The 20,039-nt window shown below is 33.2% G+C and overlaps 4 protein-coding genes across 6 annotated transcripts; 2 read left to right on the forward strand and 2 right to left on the reverse strand.

Moving 5' to 3' along the window:
* Positions 1 to 4,030: 4,030 nt before the first annotated feature.
* BNAA01G10340D (uncharacterized N-acetyltransferase ycf52) lies at positions 4,031 to 5,722 on the reverse strand. 2 transcript variants are annotated; one of them, XM_013878434.3, is made up of 4 exons: positions 5,047 to 5,722; positions 4,850 to 4,908; positions 4,691 to 4,747; positions 4,031 to 4,424 (listed from the first exon to the last, which is right to left on the reverse strand). In XM_013878434.3, exons 1-4 carry the CDS (start codon positions 5,518 to 5,520, stop codon positions 4,343 to 4,345), a joined length of 672 nt encoding a protein of 223 aa, XP_013733888.1. In that variant the 5' UTR covers positions 5,521 to 5,722; the 3' UTR covers positions 4,031 to 4,342. The 2 variants fall into 2 exon arrangements, 1 of the variants encoding a protein (XP_013733888.1); XR_002661789.2 differs by having other exon boundaries at positions 4,277 to 4,424; positions 4,850 to 4,918; positions 5,047 to 5,710.
* Positions 5,723 to 5,935: 213 nt separating this feature from the next.
* Positions 5,936 to 9,233, forward strand: LOC106437517 (protein FAR1-RELATED SEQUENCE 1). 2 transcript variants are annotated; one of them, XM_013878413.3, is made up of 7 exons: positions 5,936 to 6,099; positions 6,364 to 8,300; positions 8,371 to 8,478; positions 8,568 to 8,636; positions 8,708 to 8,743; positions 8,848 to 8,901; positions 9,005 to 9,233. In XM_013878413.3, exons 2-7 carry the CDS (start codon positions 6,399 to 6,401, stop codon positions 9,086 to 9,088), a joined length of 2,253 nt encoding a protein of 750 aa, XP_013733867.1. In that variant the 5' UTR covers positions 5,936 to 6,099; positions 6,364 to 6,398; the 3' UTR covers positions 9,089 to 9,233. The 2 variants fall into 2 exon arrangements, with proteins under 2 accessions (XP_013733867.1, XP_013733877.1); XM_013878423.3 differs by having other exon boundaries at positions 9,011 to 9,233.
* A 4,795-nt stretch (positions 9,234 to 14,028) lies between these two features.
* On the forward strand, positions 14,029 to 15,296 carry LOC125575899. Its single transcript, XM_048735112.1, has one exon. The coding sequence runs from the start codon at positions 14,135 to 14,137 to the stop codon at positions 14,753 to 14,755; it is 621 nt and encodes a 206-aa protein (XP_048591069.1). The 5' UTR covers positions 14,029 to 14,134; the 3' UTR covers positions 14,756 to 15,296.
* A 2,594-nt stretch (positions 15,297 to 17,890) lies between these two features.
* LOC106437506 (multiple organellar RNA editing factor 1, mitochondrial) lies at positions 17,891 to 19,935 on the reverse strand. The gene is made up of 5 exons (XM_013878402.3): positions 19,510 to 19,935; positions 19,089 to 19,186; positions 18,947 to 19,012; positions 18,250 to 18,851; positions 17,891 to 18,163 (listed from the first exon to the last, which is right to left on the reverse strand). The coding sequence occupies exons 1-5, from the start codon at positions 19,878 to 19,880 to the stop codon at positions 18,149 to 18,151; spliced, it is 1,152 nt and encodes a 383-aa protein (XP_013733856.1). The 5' UTR covers positions 19,881 to 19,935; the 3' UTR covers positions 17,891 to 18,148.
* Between the last annotated feature and the right edge of the window lie 104 nt (positions 19,936 to 20,039).

Genomic DNA, 20,039 nt, shown 5'->3' on the forward strand with positions numbered 1-20,039 from the left:
TTATGAAAACTCGAAAACGTAATAAAAATGGTAAAATATATAAAACAAACTCCTATATTAATAAAGTAATAAAAAACCTAAACAATAAAAATATAAAGTTATAAAATACATAACACTAAGATATAAATTGTATATTTCTATTTATATAATAATATCAAAATTAAATATTTATAAAATAAAAATATACCCGCACGATGTGCGGGATAAATTCTAGTTATATATTTAAGAGAAAGACAATATACTCTTTTTTGGCCCAAACAAAAGAAAATCTCAATGCTTCTTTGTAAGTGTGAATGGGAAACCCGAAAACATGTAGCATTATTTTATACAGTTCCTCTATAGTTTTTTCTTTAGTTCCTCTATAATTTGTTTCTAGTTCAATTAGTTTTAAAATACCCTCGATTTATAGCTAGGTCTTAGAGGATATTCACATCTTTTCAAGTCTTATATAAATTTTTTTATTCTTTCTTTTTAGATCAATATAATGAGATTTAAAATATTTTCTTACCTGTAACTACTTTTTTTTTTTTTTTTTGACAGCAAAGAATTTACAGACTCATGATGACTCTGTAAACCAAATCGGTAACTCCGCATCCATGTGAACGACAAAGGACGATTGTTTCCTAGCACTGCGTGCTAGACTATCTGCCCGAAGATTCGCTGTCCGAGGTACATGAACTATATCAGAGTTGAGGAAACTTCCTTTGAGAAGCTTTATGTCCTCCAAATAGCTTTCGAATGCTGGCCATTCTTCTGGTTCCGAAACCATCTTCACCAATTGAGAACAATCCGTTGCAAACGTTACCTGTAACTACTTTTATAACAAATAAAAAGGAATTACTAATAAAAAAATTATTTGAATACCATGATCTATGTTCTTTTACTTTAGTTTAATCAATTTTTAGTACTTAGTGAACGTCTCATATTGCAAAAAAAAAGTGTAATTTTTCACAAATTTTGGAAACTAGTTGAGGGTTCAGATTGAAATTCTCCTAATCAGCATAAAGAAACATAAAAACTACTAGGAATAATAGTAAGCACAAGCCGATGTTTTCTCTATATATATAGACAAAACCTAGATGTGATTTTTTTTCGTAGTTCATTTTGTTTGTAACTATATATAATTTATCGACTTGGCAGACTACCAATACTATATTGTAGCTTAATTAATCTACACTCCCATATTCTACCAATATGGTTACAAGTACATACAAGTATATGATATCTGTTCAAAATACGTTTTGAGTGTATATACTGCTATTGATTAGTCAATAAATAATGGTAGGTATGCAGTGCACATGGCTAGGAATCAAACACATGAAGGTGAGTCAAGATTTCGCCTTCTTCTCCTTTCTCCTCCTATGTCTCGTTTTCTATTTATCAATTGCATTGGCCCATTGTTTTTGATGGTTGGTTGAATAATTAATCCATTTCAATTTTCATCACGGTTATGCACAAGTGGAAATTTCAGGTTTTTAAAACAAAGAAAAAAGAAAAGAAAAGAAACCGGCCCATGTGACAACGGTACACATATCATAATATTTATATGTGTGCTTACAGGCTTGCATAGAAATATGCGCCCATTTTATATATTAAGAAATCACTTTGATTTTATTTGATGTACTATATTATGAATCTAAGAAAAATGTCAGTAATTTTTTATGTTCTTTGATAACATGTTAGTAGTTCATACTTTATAGTGACTTGGTCGATCTAATCCATTGTGGATCTGTAGATACGGATGGTGTAATAAAGATAACTACGAGTACATTTATGGCCGTTTCAAATTAATTTTAGACTCTATTCAAAAAATTATTAATCGTATATTTTATCAAGTAATTTTAAAATTTATTAATTTTATCTGTTTTTTAATTATAAATTATAAATTTAGTATTATATCTAAAAATTTTAAAAAAAATTTACCATAATTTATTTATATATTTTTAAAAAAATCTTAAACTTTTTATTTTTATATTTCAGACCTTGTTCAACCGTTCCATTTGCACGTGCTGTTAAACGGCCATGAGTATATTTCTAAAAATCAATTAGAGATAAAGTTTAGATCTTGATAAATAAATAAAATAACAAAGTTGTTCAAAAAAATAAAATAACAACAACCCCTTTGTAGTTCTGTTCAAGATCTTATATTTATAATATATGGTTTTGACCAAAAAAAATGAAACTGTGTGGTGCTCATATATAAAAAGTATAACGAGGTTGGTCCAAAATGTTTTGAAAAATAACTTTGATATATTTGGAGCAAAAGGTAAATATAAAGTATAGTCATCGATCCTCATCAAGAAATTATTAACAAATAATATATTCATAGACTTCGTGTATAAAGCACGTGACCAGCAGTTTAGCATGGCTGATCACATCATTTGAACCATAAACCATGTTAATAAAAGATTATGATGTTAAGAGAATTCTCATAACTTTGTATATGATAGTTTTTTGTACTACTCGAAGAGACCTTATTTTAAAATATAAAGAATATCCGTTGGAAAAGAAGATTAATTTAACAGAAATCTTAAATCTCTGATCCTAATTAACTTTTTGGTGATTTTCTTTGCAATAACTTACGTTCCAAGAGCAGAAAATCATCTTACTATTTCGAACACTGTAATATTTTCCCTTTTTTTAAGTGAAAATTATACGTATGAGAAGCTGAAAAAGTTGTTGACAGAAAAAAACCGAGAGCGTAAAGTCAACAACACATGTGTAGTATACTTGTGGATGCATTTATTATCGAATCAAACAGACATTCTTACTTTTTTTGGGTAGTAACACACTTTTAAGACATCTTTTGTTGGCATGCATTCAATAATTCATCACTTTCTTTAGATTGTTGATTTGTTTCTGCATATTTCCTCAAAAGGGGGAAACATCATACCTAAGTTACAAAAGAGAACTGGAATTCAATAAAAGAAGTTGCAACTTGTTATATGACCTAACATGAAAATATTTTCCCAAAAAAAAGACATGGTAAAAAGAAGTCTTTTTTCTATCTCTTTATAAATTAAACTTTGAAATATAGTATTAATGATACAGTAAAACCTTTAATAATGTTAGAATTATGATAATTTGTTAATTTATAAGTTATTAATCTAAATAAACATTTTATTTTAGATTATAATTCTATAATATTTAATTTTAAATTTTTAAGAAGGAAATTTGATTTAAAGGTATTATATACTAATTAAATTTTGTAGATTCACATGTGTCTTTCTTTATTTAGATTATTTGATATTGGAATCACATATCCTAAAATATATGTGTGTTTTAGTTGTAATTTGATAAATTAACATCAAAATATTTGAAAAAGTTAGAGATGAATTTTGTTTTGAAAAAAACAATGTAATGTATTGTTTATGTTAATATAAGTTTTGAAAAATAAACAAACAAAACAATGTTTCTATGTTTATATAAATTTTATATAACTTTATATATATTTATAATTTATTGTATTAATAGGACCATGTATAAACTTAAGAGTTTTTTTAAATTATTATCTTATTATTTTATAGTTTACATCGACAACTTAAGACTGAAAAAAATTAGAAAAATTATTTGAAATACACTAAATTGGATACCACTTTTAAAATTACTCGATCAAAATTATTATAATATTTAGGATTATGATTTAGTTATTATTTTTTAGTGTTTAATATTTAGATGATGGAGTTATATTTAACTATTAAACATTTATAAATGATTAAAAAATTAATTTTATTTTTTTCATAATAGACTTAAAGTATTTATAAAAAATGATTATCATTTAAAGATTAATTGAAAAATAGTATAAAATTTGAGCTTAAGTCAAAATTTCCTGCAAAATTTATTAATTTATATGTTTATATTAATATATCGAGTATTAAATTATATAGTTTCTATTGTTTATTACTACGAGTTCCTTTGAGTAAACTATTTATTGAAGTCATTGGAGTACTTTGCAAGTCACAAAGATAACTTTGAAAGTTATCTATTTCTTCTCGTTAGTAAAATTTAGTATTTATTAACGAAAAGCATATAGAAACAGTACGTTTTTGACAAAATAGTTTGTATCCAATTGATATGTACATTTCCACCTCTCGAAACAGAGTAATAATAGTCCGAATCTAACTTATATTCGTTGCTTTACACGACATGAGAGAAGTGAAAAACGAGTTTGTCACAAGACATCAAATCCAAAAATGCAAAAAAAAAGACACTGAATCTTTGGCTTTTCTTCTCTGACCATCACAGAGAGAGAGAGATTCATAAAAGATTTTTGTCTAAAGATCATTCAACTTGCTTTGACCTATAGTTTGAGAAGATCCAACGGCCTTCTTCTCGGTTTAGATCAGGCCTCTAAGCTCTTTGTGAACATCATCGTTGTGGAACCCATTCTGTCATCTGCAAACCCACAGGCTTTAAAGAATGGCCTGAGACAAACACAAAGAGTTACTTTATCATCAGTAGATTATGCATAAGGACTCTCCATTCACATTTTAATTCAATCTTGTACTAATATCAATCCCATATATATATATATATATATATATATATATTCAACACTATCATTAGTAAGACACCATCACCAAATCCTTAATAAGGTTCTAAACCTAGAGGTGAAAGGATACAACAAAGAACTCATAAGCTGTTAAGGATGTGTATTAGTGTTATGTCAGAGGTAAAGGCATTACATTACCTTTCATGCTCGAAGCAGAGAGCTGCTATGTCGTAGATGTCTCTACTTGTGAGAAGCCTATTGAAACAGTTTTTTTTCCCCCTCGATGAATGAGGCAATTTGATATTTCAAGAAGGGATTAAAGTAAAGAAAGATCATAGTAGAGAAGTCCCATCAAACCTGGTGATTCTGTTAACAATCAGTTTACCAATCCCCATTCGTTGAAGTGAAGGTAAAACCTGGAAGACACTGAGACCAAGTTACACATCTTAGCACCAAAACACAAGGTACTACTACATCTCAAGTAGACCTGGTAATGAAAGCAAAATTCAACTAAACAATCTTTGAAAATTGTGAATATAGATAAAAAAAAATACCATTAGATCGTGAATAGAAGCGGTCAAGCCATAATCAGAATATGCACGACCGAATCCAACAAGCTGACCATTTGAAGGAGTGAGAGGCAACACGTCCTGAAACATATCTCCCAGAGAACTCTCATCCTTGTTTTGTTTGGAAGACAAACTTTCTTGTTCATCATCTTCAACAAGAGCCGTGTGATGAGGTTTGCAAAACACAGAGACAACAACATCGCTGCGGGAGATAGCTGTACGGAGCTTCTTCATGTCAACGATGCCACTACCATTCTTAGACAAACGGTCGCAAGAGTGGTCACAACGTGAATACAACTGCCTCAGCTCCTCTAGGTTTATGTCTTTCTTCAAGGTAGAGATAAAAATTGGTATCGAACGAGGCAATGCAGATGCAGCATCATCACATTTGCTTCTTCTCACCCACCTCAGTTCCATAGATACAAGAGATGCATTACCAACACAAACCGCAAAAACCATTTCTTGATCACACAAAATGAGCTAAATCAACTTTCCAAGACGCATACTTTCCTGAGGAAACTAACTACCAGAAGCGTAAAGGTCGAAACTTTGATCTTAATTTCTAATGAAAATCGATGAAAGATGAAACCTTTGTGTCGGATTTGTCCGAGAGAATCTGCAGAGAGGTGAACTAAGATAAACTTAAACAACTGTGTGGCTCAAGATTTTTCATTGGTGTTGCAAAACAATTCGGTTATCGACAATTAGAATCCGGTTTAGTAATTACGATAACCGGATAAGTGGTGAGAATAACATAACCGGACAGCTCAAGATTCTTTTTAGCCTTACAGAAGAATCCGGTTTACGACAAAAAAGATATTCGGTTATCGACAATTAGAATCCGGTTTAGTATTACAATAACCGGAGAAGTGGTGAGAAATGAGAATGAACCAATAAGGCCTAACATAACCGCGAGTATAAAAAAGGCGAGTACGACGGAGGAGACGACTGTTCTTCGCCCTAAAGATCAAAACTTCGCTGAAACGAAGATCGACTCTGTACTCGCCACCAGTCATCACTCTCTTCTTTCCTCCTCATGTAACTGTTTTCCCCTGTTTTGTACCGTAGTTAGTGCATCGATCAGAGTTGCTTACGTGTCGTTCCTTGTGTTTTTGTCTGAATCATGAGTTTTATTGTTTTGTCTTAAATCTCTTAACTATTTGGTTTTGAGCTGATTATGGATATTAAAGGTTTTGACTTTTCTTGTGTAGATGATTTGTTTCCATATCTGAAGCTGTTTTGCTTTACATTAATGACGTAAAGCTTCCAACTTTGGATGACTAACCAACTCTGTGTTCACAGGTTTAGTTTAAAAGGGTGAAGCAAAGCTTCATTGAATGGAGATTGATCTCGAAATGTCGTCAGGAGAATGTGATGATGATCAAAGGATCAACGAAGGTTTAGAATTTGAATCCAAAGAGCAAGCCTTTGAGTTCTACAAAGGGTACGCCAAATATATCGGTTTCAACACCATTATAAAAGCTAGCCGCCGTTCAAGAATGAGTGGGAAGTTCATCGACGCCAAGTTCGTTTGTACACGCTACGGAACCAAGAAAACAAATGAAGCAGAAGAAGAAGAAGAAGAAGAAGAAGAAGAAGAAGACATAAACATCCCTCAAGCGAGAAAACGCGGGAGAAGAACAAACCTTTCTTCCTCCAAAACAGATTGTAAAGCCTGCTTACACGTCAAGAAAAGACAAGATGGGAGGTGGGTGATTCGCGCTTTGGTCAAAGAACATAACCACGAGACCTTCCCCTCTGGTCAAACCACTTCCATAAGAGAGTCTTGTGGACGTGGAAAGGAGATGAAAAGCAGCAGAAAGTTTCAAGCTTTGGAGGGTGGAGACGTTGAGAGACTCCTAAGCTTCTTTACTGATATGCAAGGTGAGAATCCTTTCTTCTTCTACGCCGTTGATCAGACTCTAAGAAGCGTCTTTTGGGTTGACGCAAAGGGGAGATTGGACTATGCTTGTTTCTCTGATGTTGTGTCTGTAGACACTACGTTCGTTAAGAACGAGTATAAGCTTCCTCTTGTGGCTTTTATTGGAGTTAACCACCATGGACAGTGGTTGTTACTTGGTTGTGGATTGTTGTTAGACGATGAGTCTACTAAATCAGGATTCGTTTGGCTTTTTAAGTCATGGTTAAAGGCGATGCACGGATGTCAACCTAGAGTTATACTCACCAAACACGACCAGACCCTCAAAGAAGCTGTCTCTGAAGCTTTGCCATCGTCTAGACATTGTTTTAACATGTATGATACTCTTGGTCAGATGTCTGAGAAGGTTGGTCAAGGCTTTGTGGATGAGATAAACGAAGTTATTTACGGTTCTTGCGAGGGAGATGAGTTTGAAGAGAGATGGTGTGAGGTGGTTGATAGGTTTGATGTGAGAGACAATGATTGGCTTCGTTCTCTGTATGAAGATAGAGAACATTGGGTTCCTGTGTATATGCAAGACGTTTCTCTAGCGGGGATGTGTAGTACAGATTCTGTTTTGGATAAGTACATTCAAAGGAAGACCACTTTGAGAGCGTTTCTTGATCAGTACAAGAGGATGATGCAAGAGAGGGTTGAAGAGGAAGAGAAGGCTGAGATTGATACGTTGTGTAAACAGCCTGGTTTGAAGTCTCCTTCACCGTTTGGGAAGCAGATGGCTGAGCTGTACACTCGTGAGATGTTCAAGAGGTTTCAGGTTGAGGTGTTGGGAGGTGTAGCTTGTCATCCGAAGATAGAAAGCGACGAGGGTAACAACAAGAAGATGACTTTCAGGGTTCAAGACTATGAGCAGAACCGTGCGTTCGTTGTGGTGTGGAGCTCTGAATCATCTGAAGTTGTTTGTTCGTGTAGGTTGTTTGAGTTCAAAGGGTTTCTTTGTAGACACGCGATGATTGTTCTGCAGATGTCTGGAGAACTTAGTGTTCCTTCTCGGTATGTGTTGAAGCGTTGGAGAAAAGATGCGAGAAGGAGAGAAGCTGTTGAGTCTGATCTGATGTCTAGAGATTTAACTAAGGCTCAGCGGTATACGGATCTTTGTCTCCGGTCTTTGAAGTTGAGTGAGGAAGCATCTTTATCTGAAGAGAGTTATAACGCTGTGATGAATGTGCTGAATGAAGCTTTTAGAAAGTGTGAGATCACAAGTAATGTGATACACATTGTTGAAGAGTCAGACTCTGATGTAGCTCATGAAGAACATAACAACAACAACTCATTTAATGAGAATGTGGCTGACACAGGACAGGTTAATCTCATGATCATTGTCTTCATAAGACCAAGTTTTTGGGCTAACGTGGCTTTCTCTTTGTCTAAAGGAACATTCATTACATGAAGCCTGGAAAGAAACTGCTTTGCAAGAACAAAGAAACCGTTACTCGATTCTTGACGACTACCTCAGCGCTCAACAAATGTCACATGAAATGGTACACTAGAAAAGTCCTTTACAGCTATATAATATAAGAAAAGGTCAAACTTCAATCTAACATTGTTAGCTCTTCTCTGTGACCAACAGGGACAAATCAGCATGATGGCCTCAAACCGAAATGGATATTCTACTTCCCATCAAAACATACACTCACTGGTATGTATGTAACTGCTTATGTTCTATGGTGTTTAAACTGCTGAAGATCCTTTTATTATATCTCATTGCAGGGACAATCCATAACACAGCAAAGGCTTTATGAAACTGTAAGTTGTTCACTGAATCAAGTCTGCATAACCTCAAATATTTATTTCATAGATGAGTTTTTGAGCTGGTTTTAATTAAAATTCAATGTTGAAAATTATGGCAGGATCAATTAAGTTTCAGACCAGATCAAGTTATGTATGAAAGACTTCAGGACATGGTAAAAGACTTGAACTAGACCTTTTGAAGCTATCTCGGATTTTCTTGCGCTTCTCTTTTTTTTTTTTTTCACAAAAGAGTTTTTGTTTATTCATGAATGTTAGGGACAGACAAGTTTTAGACATCATCCTCAGCAACATTGCGAGTCTTCAAAACATCAACAATCCAACAAGAATGTATCTCTCTGAGTTACTTGTCCGTTTAAGCAGGAGAGTTTAACATTTTAATATATTTGATTTAAGTTTTGATGGAAAAAAAATTGAATGTTTGTGTACAGACAAGTGGTACAGCTAAAAAACTTGTTAGCGGTGGTAAAATGTTTCCTTCTTACGAGTTATGCCTTTTTAGAATCTGAGGGTTCTCTGCATGTAGCTTTCGAGTCAAGATTATATCAAACAATCCTCCTGATCCTTAACACACACACGCACACACACACACACATATATATATATATAACAAAAGAAAATCATGTGAGCATCGGTTAAGACCCAGAGATATCTGAAACTAGTAAGATGCATAGATGTCTTCGTCACTGCCAAACAAACTTATCTTCGTTTTTGAGACCTTTTCTTGAATGAAAAAAATTATCTTTAGATCACCAGAATGATATATTAGTAATTGAATGATTTCATATCCAAAAACTAGCTACAGATTGAAAGATTGCCACACATTTCATTAGTTCACAAGTCTTTCAAATCTCAATATGAGATATATATGATATGTCCCTTCGCATTCAGAATTAGATATCTAATAATACGTGAAGTTTGTGGGATCAGATTGCCACGGATAGACAAACCACAATCGAGAGAAATTGAAATCTTATATTATATTAAAAGGGAAATTTCAATTCTACCACAAGTTTAATATGAACATAATTCACAGAGCTATGCTGAAAATTCGAAACATTGGCTTAGGACATAATTTTATATAGGACATATTCACAAATTTTATATAGGACATAATTCTCTCCCTTATTATTATTTCTTCTTCTTTTTGTGAAGGAAAACATATTGTTCTTGAACATATCACTATTAATATCACTAGGATAAGTTTCTCTTAATCTGTTAGTATTCATTCTAAAAGGGCAAAAAATAAGCTTTTAGATTGAAAAATTATAATAAATATTATCTTCACTAAAGGCTATGTTTGTATGTTACAGTTTTGTTTTCCAAATTAAATATAAAATAATAAAATTCCTTTTGGTAATTATTTTGTCAAAATTCTATTACACAAGTTTTTTGTTACTTCACTATAGAAAAATTTAGTAAGTAAATAAAAAATATTGTTATTTTATTTGACATACGGTATCAGATTTAGATTAAAATGGAAGATTACCATACAATTAAATATTAGCCCACAAGTCTTTCAAGTCTCAATGTGAGATATTTGATAGGATAGACTGAGAGATCACGAACATTTTTGGTATGATCACGAACATGTCCTGAAGTTGCTCTTGAATCATTTAATCGGGTTGACATGGACTGAGAGATCACGTTATGTCGGGTTTGAACTCGGGTTGTCACATAATTAAGAAATGTTTTGTGTATCAAAAGTATAATAGTTTCTCTATTTTGTTTTTATATAAACGCAAACACATATTGTGTCAAAACAAATTTAAACCGTACTTTTGTTTAAGAAGTAGTTAGACTAATCATATATATAATTACTCATAATTTTTTGCTGTCCAAAAGCAAATATGAGAAGTAGAAGAAATTTTCCACAAGTTTGAATTCAAACGAAGAATTATCTTTGAGGTTTTCCTTGTAGAAAGATAATATAACTCACATGTCAACTACTTAAATCATATTATCATATAGTCCCTTGAACATTGGTGAGCACTAAGAATTGTGATTTTTGGTCAAGATGTTTGACGCCAACTTACTATTGACTTCTTGAAAGCATCTTTTATTGGCTGCATATACAGTTTTTGCGTGTTTGACTCCTTTTTCGTACTTATATAGTGGAAATTTTGGTATTTGGATTGGGTTTTCAAGTGTTTAATTAAGTATTTTACAATTACTTGAATGCCTAATATTTAATTCAAGATAAGTAAATTTTAATGTTAAAGTTATTTGAGTAACTTAAATCGATTTTTAAAGTTGACAAAAAAAATCGATTTTAAAAATTTTTAGAATTGAAATACTATTGGTGATTTTTTAATAAAAACTTCAAGTCTTCTGGTCCATCGGTCGTGTACGTTCTTTTGTACATATTACATAGTACTTGGATTTGTGTATTTTAATAAGGCGTTAGGAAGCTTCATCAAATAAACCCACCGCCTAATTGACGAACTAGTGACAGCTGGTTAAACGGTAATTAAATCTATTTTGGGTTTATTGAAATGACAATACTTACGCTTAAAATTTCTTACAATAAAATAGTCACGTTAGTATGATACATACAGTAAATTTATTAATGAATAATTAAGTATATTATATTCTTTAACTTGTTACTTGTAACGACGTTATCAGCTTCCGTCATTGCTCACGTCATATATAGACGATCCTTAATTAATAGCAAGTTTTCTGGATTGGGAAATTTATTTTGTTTGCTTCAGTTTTTATTATCTTAAGTTTGAACAAAAATTACAAATATAATATAATTGATATAGTTAAAGAAAAAGAAGCTACTATAATAAATTTTAGTGATATCCAAGCCAATCATTCTAACAGCATTTACATTTTATTTTAAAAGTTTGAGTCCTTTAGAAAGAAAGAATGAATTAGTCATCGACTCCTCGTTATCGATCAAGAAAAAATCTCAGCACTAGCAAAACTAATTTATACCTGAATTTATATCGATGATCATGAGCAATCCTTAAAGATTATCACACTCTCCGACCGCAAAAGTTTTACATATGCAACTATCCTATATATATTCTAAATAGTTGGTCAAATGTGAAAAAAAACTGATTTTGGAGTTTTTTTTTTATCACTATGCAATTATCCTAAATGCATTTTAAATGAATTAATGATGAATTTTATAAATTACCAAACGACTTGGTAGAATGTGAGTCTAAATGGGGAGATTACTTTTCTTTCATCCCACAAGTGGTTCTGGACGCTAGGTGAAACATTCGTAACAGGTCTCCAAAATTTTTGAAAAAATTATATACAAATAAGTTTTTTAAAAAAAATTTAGGCATTCGAATTTGTAAAAAATAAAATTTACATAGATCCAGTATAAGTCCCCAAAATCTTAGGTCAACTCCTATCGGACGGTAAAACGGTAAGATAGTGTTGAATTTAATGTTTTTTTTCTCCAACCAGACTGTAAATATGACGGTATTATAGTGTGATTCTCTTTCTTGCTACAGTGCTACACCATATTTGGTGGTACACTGTAGCAACGGCAAAAAGTTTTTTTTTCAAAACTGTTTTTTTTTTGTTAAACCAAAACTGTTTTTTTTTGTTAAACCAAACTGTTTTTTTAGTTAAACCACAACTGTTAATTTCAGTGGGTATTATATAACTACATTTGATTTATATTACCTTTTTACAATTGCATCAATTATTTTAAATAAAAATAAGTTTATCATTATTATTTTGTTCTCTTAAGTGTAAACATTGAAAATTTAGAATACATAACAAATTTTAATTTAGACATTGAAAATTGAAAATACATAACAAATTTTAATTTAGACATTGAAAATTTAAATTACGAAATTAAAATTAATATTTTAATATAATATATTTACATTTGAAATATGTTAATATTTTAATATAATATTTCGCTACATAATATATTTATATAATAATTAGTATTTATTAAAACTAAAAGAATCTTAATTAATAATATAATAATAAAGAATATTCTTTTTGGTGTAATATTTGGTGTTGTGGTTGGAGACTCAAAAAATTTTAATGTTAAAATTATACTAAAATGGTGTGATTTTGACACCAGAATGATGTTATGGGTTGGAGATGCCCTCAAGGGCCGACCCTGCATACAAGTAAATATCGTAATTTTGTTTAAAAAGTAATTAGTTTCCAAACCAATGGCATATAAAAAGATGCATTGACCAGTAAACGATCGAGAGAACCGAAAAGAGAGGAAATCATCAAAGTCAAGTCTTTCTGTATCATGCTTCATGTTATCACCATTCGTGGTTTCCTATAAAATTATTTTCATGATCACTCCATCTCCATCCACCTAAAATATTAATATTGGTGTACATTATACATTTTTTTGGTGTAATGTACATTACACATACATGTATATATATACAACTTTCAATACAACACTGAAATTAACTTACATATAAGCTAACGATCTTATGAAATTGAATTTTTGAAAATTAGCACATTACTATAATAAACTTCTGATAAAATAAATAAATATGTAAACGGTAAAACTAAAAATATAATCAACTGATAGTAGTTTTATGCGGACATCTTCGATATGATCATGTTTGGATATATTTTCTTTTCTTGTTTTTTGTTTGTGAAAAACATATATTTTCTTCTTCTGGTGGAAGCGATTTGCAAAAGAAAAAATGTTAAATTTTACTTATCCTGGGTGATGATTAGTTGGTTAAATACAGTTGCTTTAGAAAGTGTCAAATATTTTGTTCATTAGAAAATAATATAAAATATTTTCCAGTCTAAAAAGGAAACGATTTGAAATTTTAAATAATTAAGAAAATTTAATGTTTAAGATGAAAATTTAACGGATGAACCTACTTGCGCTTAAGAAAACCTACCATCAAACCCACAATCAAAACGAAGCAAATGTTTTCTATATACCCGAAGTAATTTTGGGGTCAATTTCGATGCAAAGAATAATGAAAATCCCTGAAAAGGCTGAACATCCTTATAATTTAACCATAGCTGAACTATGCAGATAGTAGTGACCAACTACTGAATCACCATAAATTGTTTACATCAATAGAACATTACCCGAATATTTTCAATAAAAGAAAACATTATACGAATATTTAAACTAAATACTAGTTTATACAATTACTTCCTCAACACTCATAATGATTTTACACACTGCCCAAATTATTTGATTGAGTTATTAAAATACAAAACGTATTAAAAATTGAAGGTACAAGTCAACGACCATCAATAGTTCTATTTTATTTTATTTCAGGGTTAGTACGACCATCAATGGTTACATCTCCTTCGCATATATAAGTGTAACCTTAACCTTAATCCTAAAGCATATGCAATGAATACACGGTACACCAAAGAAAAAAATAAAATAAACAGAGAAAACAAAAAAAAAGTCCAATGAACAACAACTCGTCTAGAGCAGGCCAGTGGTTACAACACTATGAACCACACCAAGTTCAAGAGCTTAGTCCATGCTTCAATGGTATTAATATGATGCCATCATCCCTCGGAGACGGCGGTGGTATTGTGGAGGCTCATGAAACGTCTGGAAGAAGATCTAGGGCTTCGAGGAGAGCCGTACCAACGACTCTTCTGAACGCAAACCCTAGCAATTTCCGAGCTCTTGTGCAGAAATTCACTGGACGCTCTTCTGGTGGTGAATCCAACCGTAGAAGGGGTCCGGTGACTCTGGATTTCGGTTCTCCAACTACAATCTCGAAAGAAGCTATCTTTCCGGTCTCCGGAGATCGAAAGAGTTATGGTCACGATCATGTGCTTAACCAGCATGTGAATAACGAGCGTCACGTGACTTGGTCAGGTACGGAAGCTACGACGACCTATCAGCTGGGTGAAGAAAGTAACTCCGTGTTTGATCAACAAGATCATGATCTTTTGAGGGAATATTCAGTGAACAGTAGTTATGATGATGGCTTGGATCATGTGGATTATTATTATCACGATTTTCACCAAGCGACGGAAACGTTGGAGGAGTTTATGATGAGCGATCTTGATTTATAATATAGCTTCTTTTTAGTAATTAGATGAAGATGAAAATAATGATTATCATGATGTTACTACTCAAGGGGATTTTTTTTTTTTTGGGGGTGGGGGGGGGGGGGGGAGGAGAAAGAATATTTCATTAAGCATTTCTAATAATATGTGTAATAAACATTTTGTTTTCTGTTCCTATAGATGATGAAGATTTTGTACGTCGATTATCTTACTCTATTTTCTTGAAAATGTGGATTTAATATATAGTTCGAAACTTGACATAAGATTTAAGAAAGGGTGATTTTGTTTTACATTTGTAGGAATGTAAGTACATACGAAAACATTTTTCTTGTACCTATAGAAAAGACTAATATATTGATGACAAAGCAGGACTAATATATTGATGATAAAAACATGTTATGTCAAGTTTCGAACTATATATTAAATCCACATGTTATAAGAAAATCACTTCAAATACTTTGATATGTTTCAGTAAAATGTACTGGATCATATACATCACAGTTAAACAACGACCAAGATATAAGGTAGTACTTTATACTTCTTTTTTTGTTGTTGTTGTTGTGTTATAACTCTCTATACGTTCTTTTTGTGTTATAACTTAGGTTTAAATATTTTTGATATGCGTGTGTGAACAATTGATCTAGTACATATACAATAATTACACATGCAAAAGTGAATGACACAAATAAAACTAATAAAGAAGTAAGGTGATGTCGGAGACTTAGTCATATACTCATGTTCAAAAACGCGTACATTTTTCGTTATTTTTTATGTATTGGTGACAGTTTACAAACATTTGAATGAAGAAAATTCTGCAACGTAAGAGAGATATTTATTTATGCTGTAATTTCATCAGTGAAGCCGACAGAGAGAATTAGTCAAAATAAAGGCCAAAAGCATCATCAGTTGAACAATGTCCGCAGTCAAAAAATTTACTCAATTCTGTCTCCAATTGATTTAGAGATAATGAAAAATCTTAGTTCTCGGTCAAAGTTTAATATCACTCCTACGGATTATATCGCAAAGTCAACTTTGTGTAAATGGTTGTTAGATTCCGTTCACATTTCACTGACATGCTAAAATTGGGTTCAAACTTGCTTTAAAAGAAATTATCTGAATTGTTATACGTAATAATAGGTGCTGGATGGACCATATATTGGTTCATTCGTTATTTTGTTTTAGTGAATCCAAGTGAATATATAGGCTATACAGTTTGTTTTCTAACTGAATAAATTGAAATCATTTTTACAACGTGAACGTCACGATTTGGTAATAACCATATAGTAAAAAAATTGCATATCATATCGCCGAATATCCAGTATAAAAAAAACATACTGGAGAATGGACTCGAAGAAAACTCTAATTTCTCGATTAGATTTTGACTCATTACTTCATATGATAGCACCTGACCCATTCAAACAAGTTAGACGCATAGCTTTGTCCTGCACGCATAAGCTAATTGGTTCTACGAAATTATGAATAGAAATACTTGGCGAGATAAAGACTGACACTTTATCATACATGTAAGGAAACAATGTATTGATAGCTATGTTAAATTTAAAAAAATATAAAGTGACTCTTGAGCATTAAGCAAGGACAATTAACTTCATCGACAAGCAAAATAAACACACACACAATAAAAAGCAAACAAAACGACGACCAAGTCAATCTAATTAGTTTAAAAGTTTAATTGTATCACCTAATCAAACAAAAATGTTTTATTGCAATTTATAATTGTTTAAAGTTGAGGTTATAGCGTGAAAGATGACATGTTTGTTTTTATATGTGATCAAGTGTGAAATGGCCGAGATAAATCAAATTAATATTTGTACGTGTTTTACGTGCATGGAGTTTAGCTATTATTATTATTATTATTTTCTCGATAAACCTAGCTGGTTCGATAACGAAAGCAGATGATATAGAAGGGGAAGTCTAAGATTGAATAATGCTCTCATCAATGAACCGTAAAGTATACAATATATGTCGTGTTTATAGTTAAGCAGTTTTATTTTACTAGCTGGTGCTAACAATACCAAGTAACAAAATGTTATAACTAACTAGACTAGTACAATGTTAGTAAACCTAAACTGACAAGTGGATAAGAAAGATAAGTAAACATGTCGGACCGAAGCGGATGAAACGGAGATGCATAGCTAAAACCGCATATAATAAATGCGATTTTATTCATGTTTCTGAAAGCTTTTTATAATTCTCATCCTCCAAATAAGATTGATGCTCAGTCCGTTTTCCATGTGAGCCTTAAACCACTACTCGTTAAAGATATCATTATATGGAAATGTTTGAAACACATGAACAGCTTTATTACGTGTGAACAAAAATAAGTATTATGTCGATTATTCCCATGAATTTGAGTGAATTAATCTCCACATAACCATTGTAATAAACCATATATAAGGTGGGTCTCACTACAGTTTTTGGTACACAATCTTAATTTTAACTAAAATCGCCTCATTGAAAATCCTAAAGAATGGCCGCAAAAATTAAAGCCAAAGGATTGGTAAATGGCCCATATGTTTCAGTGCATTCTCATCTTATTCCCGTTATGTTGACATGGTGTGTGCTTTGCCTACTAGTTTTTGACTTCGTTTTTCTCGCTTAAGTAAAACCAAGGCATCCTGATTTTTAAAAAAGGACAGTAGTCTCTCGCCGTGGCTCAGTGAGGCTCCTGATTGGGGTTTGCCGGAACTTGAAGGGCTGGAGTTTAATGTTTTTGCCCCTAAAGCCATAGGAGTGAAACAACTGAAAAGGTAAAGTCCCCATCGTTTTCCATGTTCATATGAATCTACATAAACCAAAATCCGGTCTGAGACGGTGTAGGAGAAGAATCATGGAAGGACTTGGTTGATAGATGGTGGGACAACAGAACAGACAAAGTAGGATATAGTTTACTCGGACATCAAGCACAGGAAATGGGTGAAGCACTTCGGTGAAATGAGTCTCCTACTTAGGTATTATCAAAACAGCCACCAGTCCAGAAGGAACAAGTAAACTGACAGTTATAGCATTATTAGAAACGTTATCTCCACGTAAATGTTCACAAAAATTCTTCACTTCCATCAGAATTGACTCATTAGAGATTCCTTTCTGATCTTTGGTCAATATATGAACTCAGCATAAAAATAGCAAAAATCTCGAGTAACAGGTAACTGGAAATCAACGTTTTGCAAAAGTTCTTCAAGAAGTCAACAGATGCACGAAACAACGTTGAACAAGCTCAACTTACGAAGAAAAAGGAGATGATTCTTGTTCTAATAAAGTAGAAAGAGGAGATGACTAACAAACTATGTACTCTAAAACTTAAATAAAAGGGCTTTCGATACTTCTCTCTCCTTATTCAGTTCATTTCACAGCAGCAAGCATCCATCATGTCTCTCTGTCTTAGTATCTTCTTCCCTGTGGAAACAGAAATGACCACCTCAGTAACAACTATGTGGAAAATGGAAAAAAGCAAGATTTATTTACGGTCAAGCACAACTTACTTGGTCAGGTCCCGGTTGGCCTGCTGGATTATTGTTGTTCCAGTCTCCAGCTACATTCCTCTGATCTCCCTGTGGAAATGTCTGATTCTGCTCTTGTCCAGGTCCACCATATCCCTGACCAAATCCAGGATTGGGAGCTCCAGCTCCCGGTGCAGGACCATAGTTTCCACCCCCCTGTGGACCGTAATTCCTAGGCCCTCCTTGGTTGTAACCTCCTTGTGGCCCTTGGTTAAAGTTCCCAGGTCCACCTTGTCCGTAACCACCCGGTGGTCCTTGGTAAGGAGGCACGGGAGATCCCTGGCCTTGATTGTAACCACCCTGATACGGAGGTGGTGGAGATCTCGGAGGGCCTTGGTTGTAACCTCCCGGAAACGGTGGAGGAGGAGCTTGTCCTGGAGGACCATAGCTCTGCTGAGGACCACCATATCCACCTCCACCACCACCTTGCATTGGCGGTTGCTGACCATACTGAGGGTTTCTCTGGAAGTTTTGAGGACTGCCTTGACGGTCAGGTCTTTGATTGAACTTATCACGGGGTTGTCTTCTGTTAGGCTGAAATGGTGGTGGCCTGTGTGTGATCACTCCGTTCTCATACTTATCTCCTGAAAATAAAATAAAAAACGAGAAAACAGAATAGTTATTTACACTGTTCCAAGAGTCAGTTTCTATGTATGATGAATCAAAAACCAAAACTCACCTCCATACTCTTTGTTAGCGGGATCGATGTATGAATCTGGCAATATAAACACCACTCCGGGTAGATCTGTTCGCAATACAGAACAAGTGAGAATTCTATTCAAACAGTTTCTTCAAAAATAAAGTCACATAAAAAAATATACCCTTGAATTTCTCTGATTCTTCTTCAGACATAATCGCTTGAAACCCTTGGTAAGTTGTTGTGCTACAAGCGTAGATCTTCTTTTTGGCCTCTTCCAAGCTGTAAATCAACCGCAAACACAATTAAAAAAAACACAATAAAACGCCAAAAAAAAAAAAAAATACAAAACAGAAGCAAAGCTTCAGACCAATGTATCTGACTCTTGTCTTAGTTTCTAACTAAAGCATCAGTTTAAACAAAACTCATCCGTATCTCACAAACAGCAGACAAACCCATCGAATGTTATTCCATACACAACAAAACTGAAGCAAAGATTTCCGACCAAAGTATCTCACTTTCGTCTAAGGTTCAGACAAATGTATCAAACTCTCGTCTTAGTTTCTACAGAGACAAATCTAATTTAATGTAATTCAAACACGAACCTGATACCAAGCCCTGCGGCGCAAGTCTTCTCATAGGTAGAGACCATTTCCTCAGGGGACAAAGGACTGTCCTTGGGAAAATCCATGGTGATGAGCCAGTGATTGTAATCACATCCTTCGAACAACACAGTGTTCTCCGTGATCTCATCGCCTTCTTTGTAAAGCTTGTACTGCCTTGTAGAGAACAGCCTCACCGGAGCTCGAGACGCTCCCGTGAAACGCCCCAAAACGGATCTTTGTAGCACAGTGGATACAGATGGGGTGACAGAGGTTGGAGCAACGGAAGAAGACGGAGAGAGTGTGATTGATCGGTTGAGACATGAAGTGGTGGTGAGTAAAGCTCGTCGGAGACGGTGAGAGTACATAGCCATCGCTGCTGGAGAGAGTTCTGGAGTGTTTGACGAAATTAGGGTTTTTGTGTGAGGTTTTACAACAAGTGAATAAATAGTAATTTCCTTTAAGGCCTTTATGTTTTCGATTTGTTTTGAATTGAGCTATAGAGTTTATCAGTTACACTTACACCCCTTGTT

Source organism: Brassica napus, chromosome A1, assembly GCF_020379485.1.
Source record: "Brassica napus cultivar Da-Ae chromosome A1, Da-Ae, whole genome shotgun sequence".
NCBI classification, from domain to species: Eukaryota; Viridiplantae; Streptophyta; class Magnoliopsida; order Brassicales; family Brassicaceae; genus Brassica; species Brassica napus.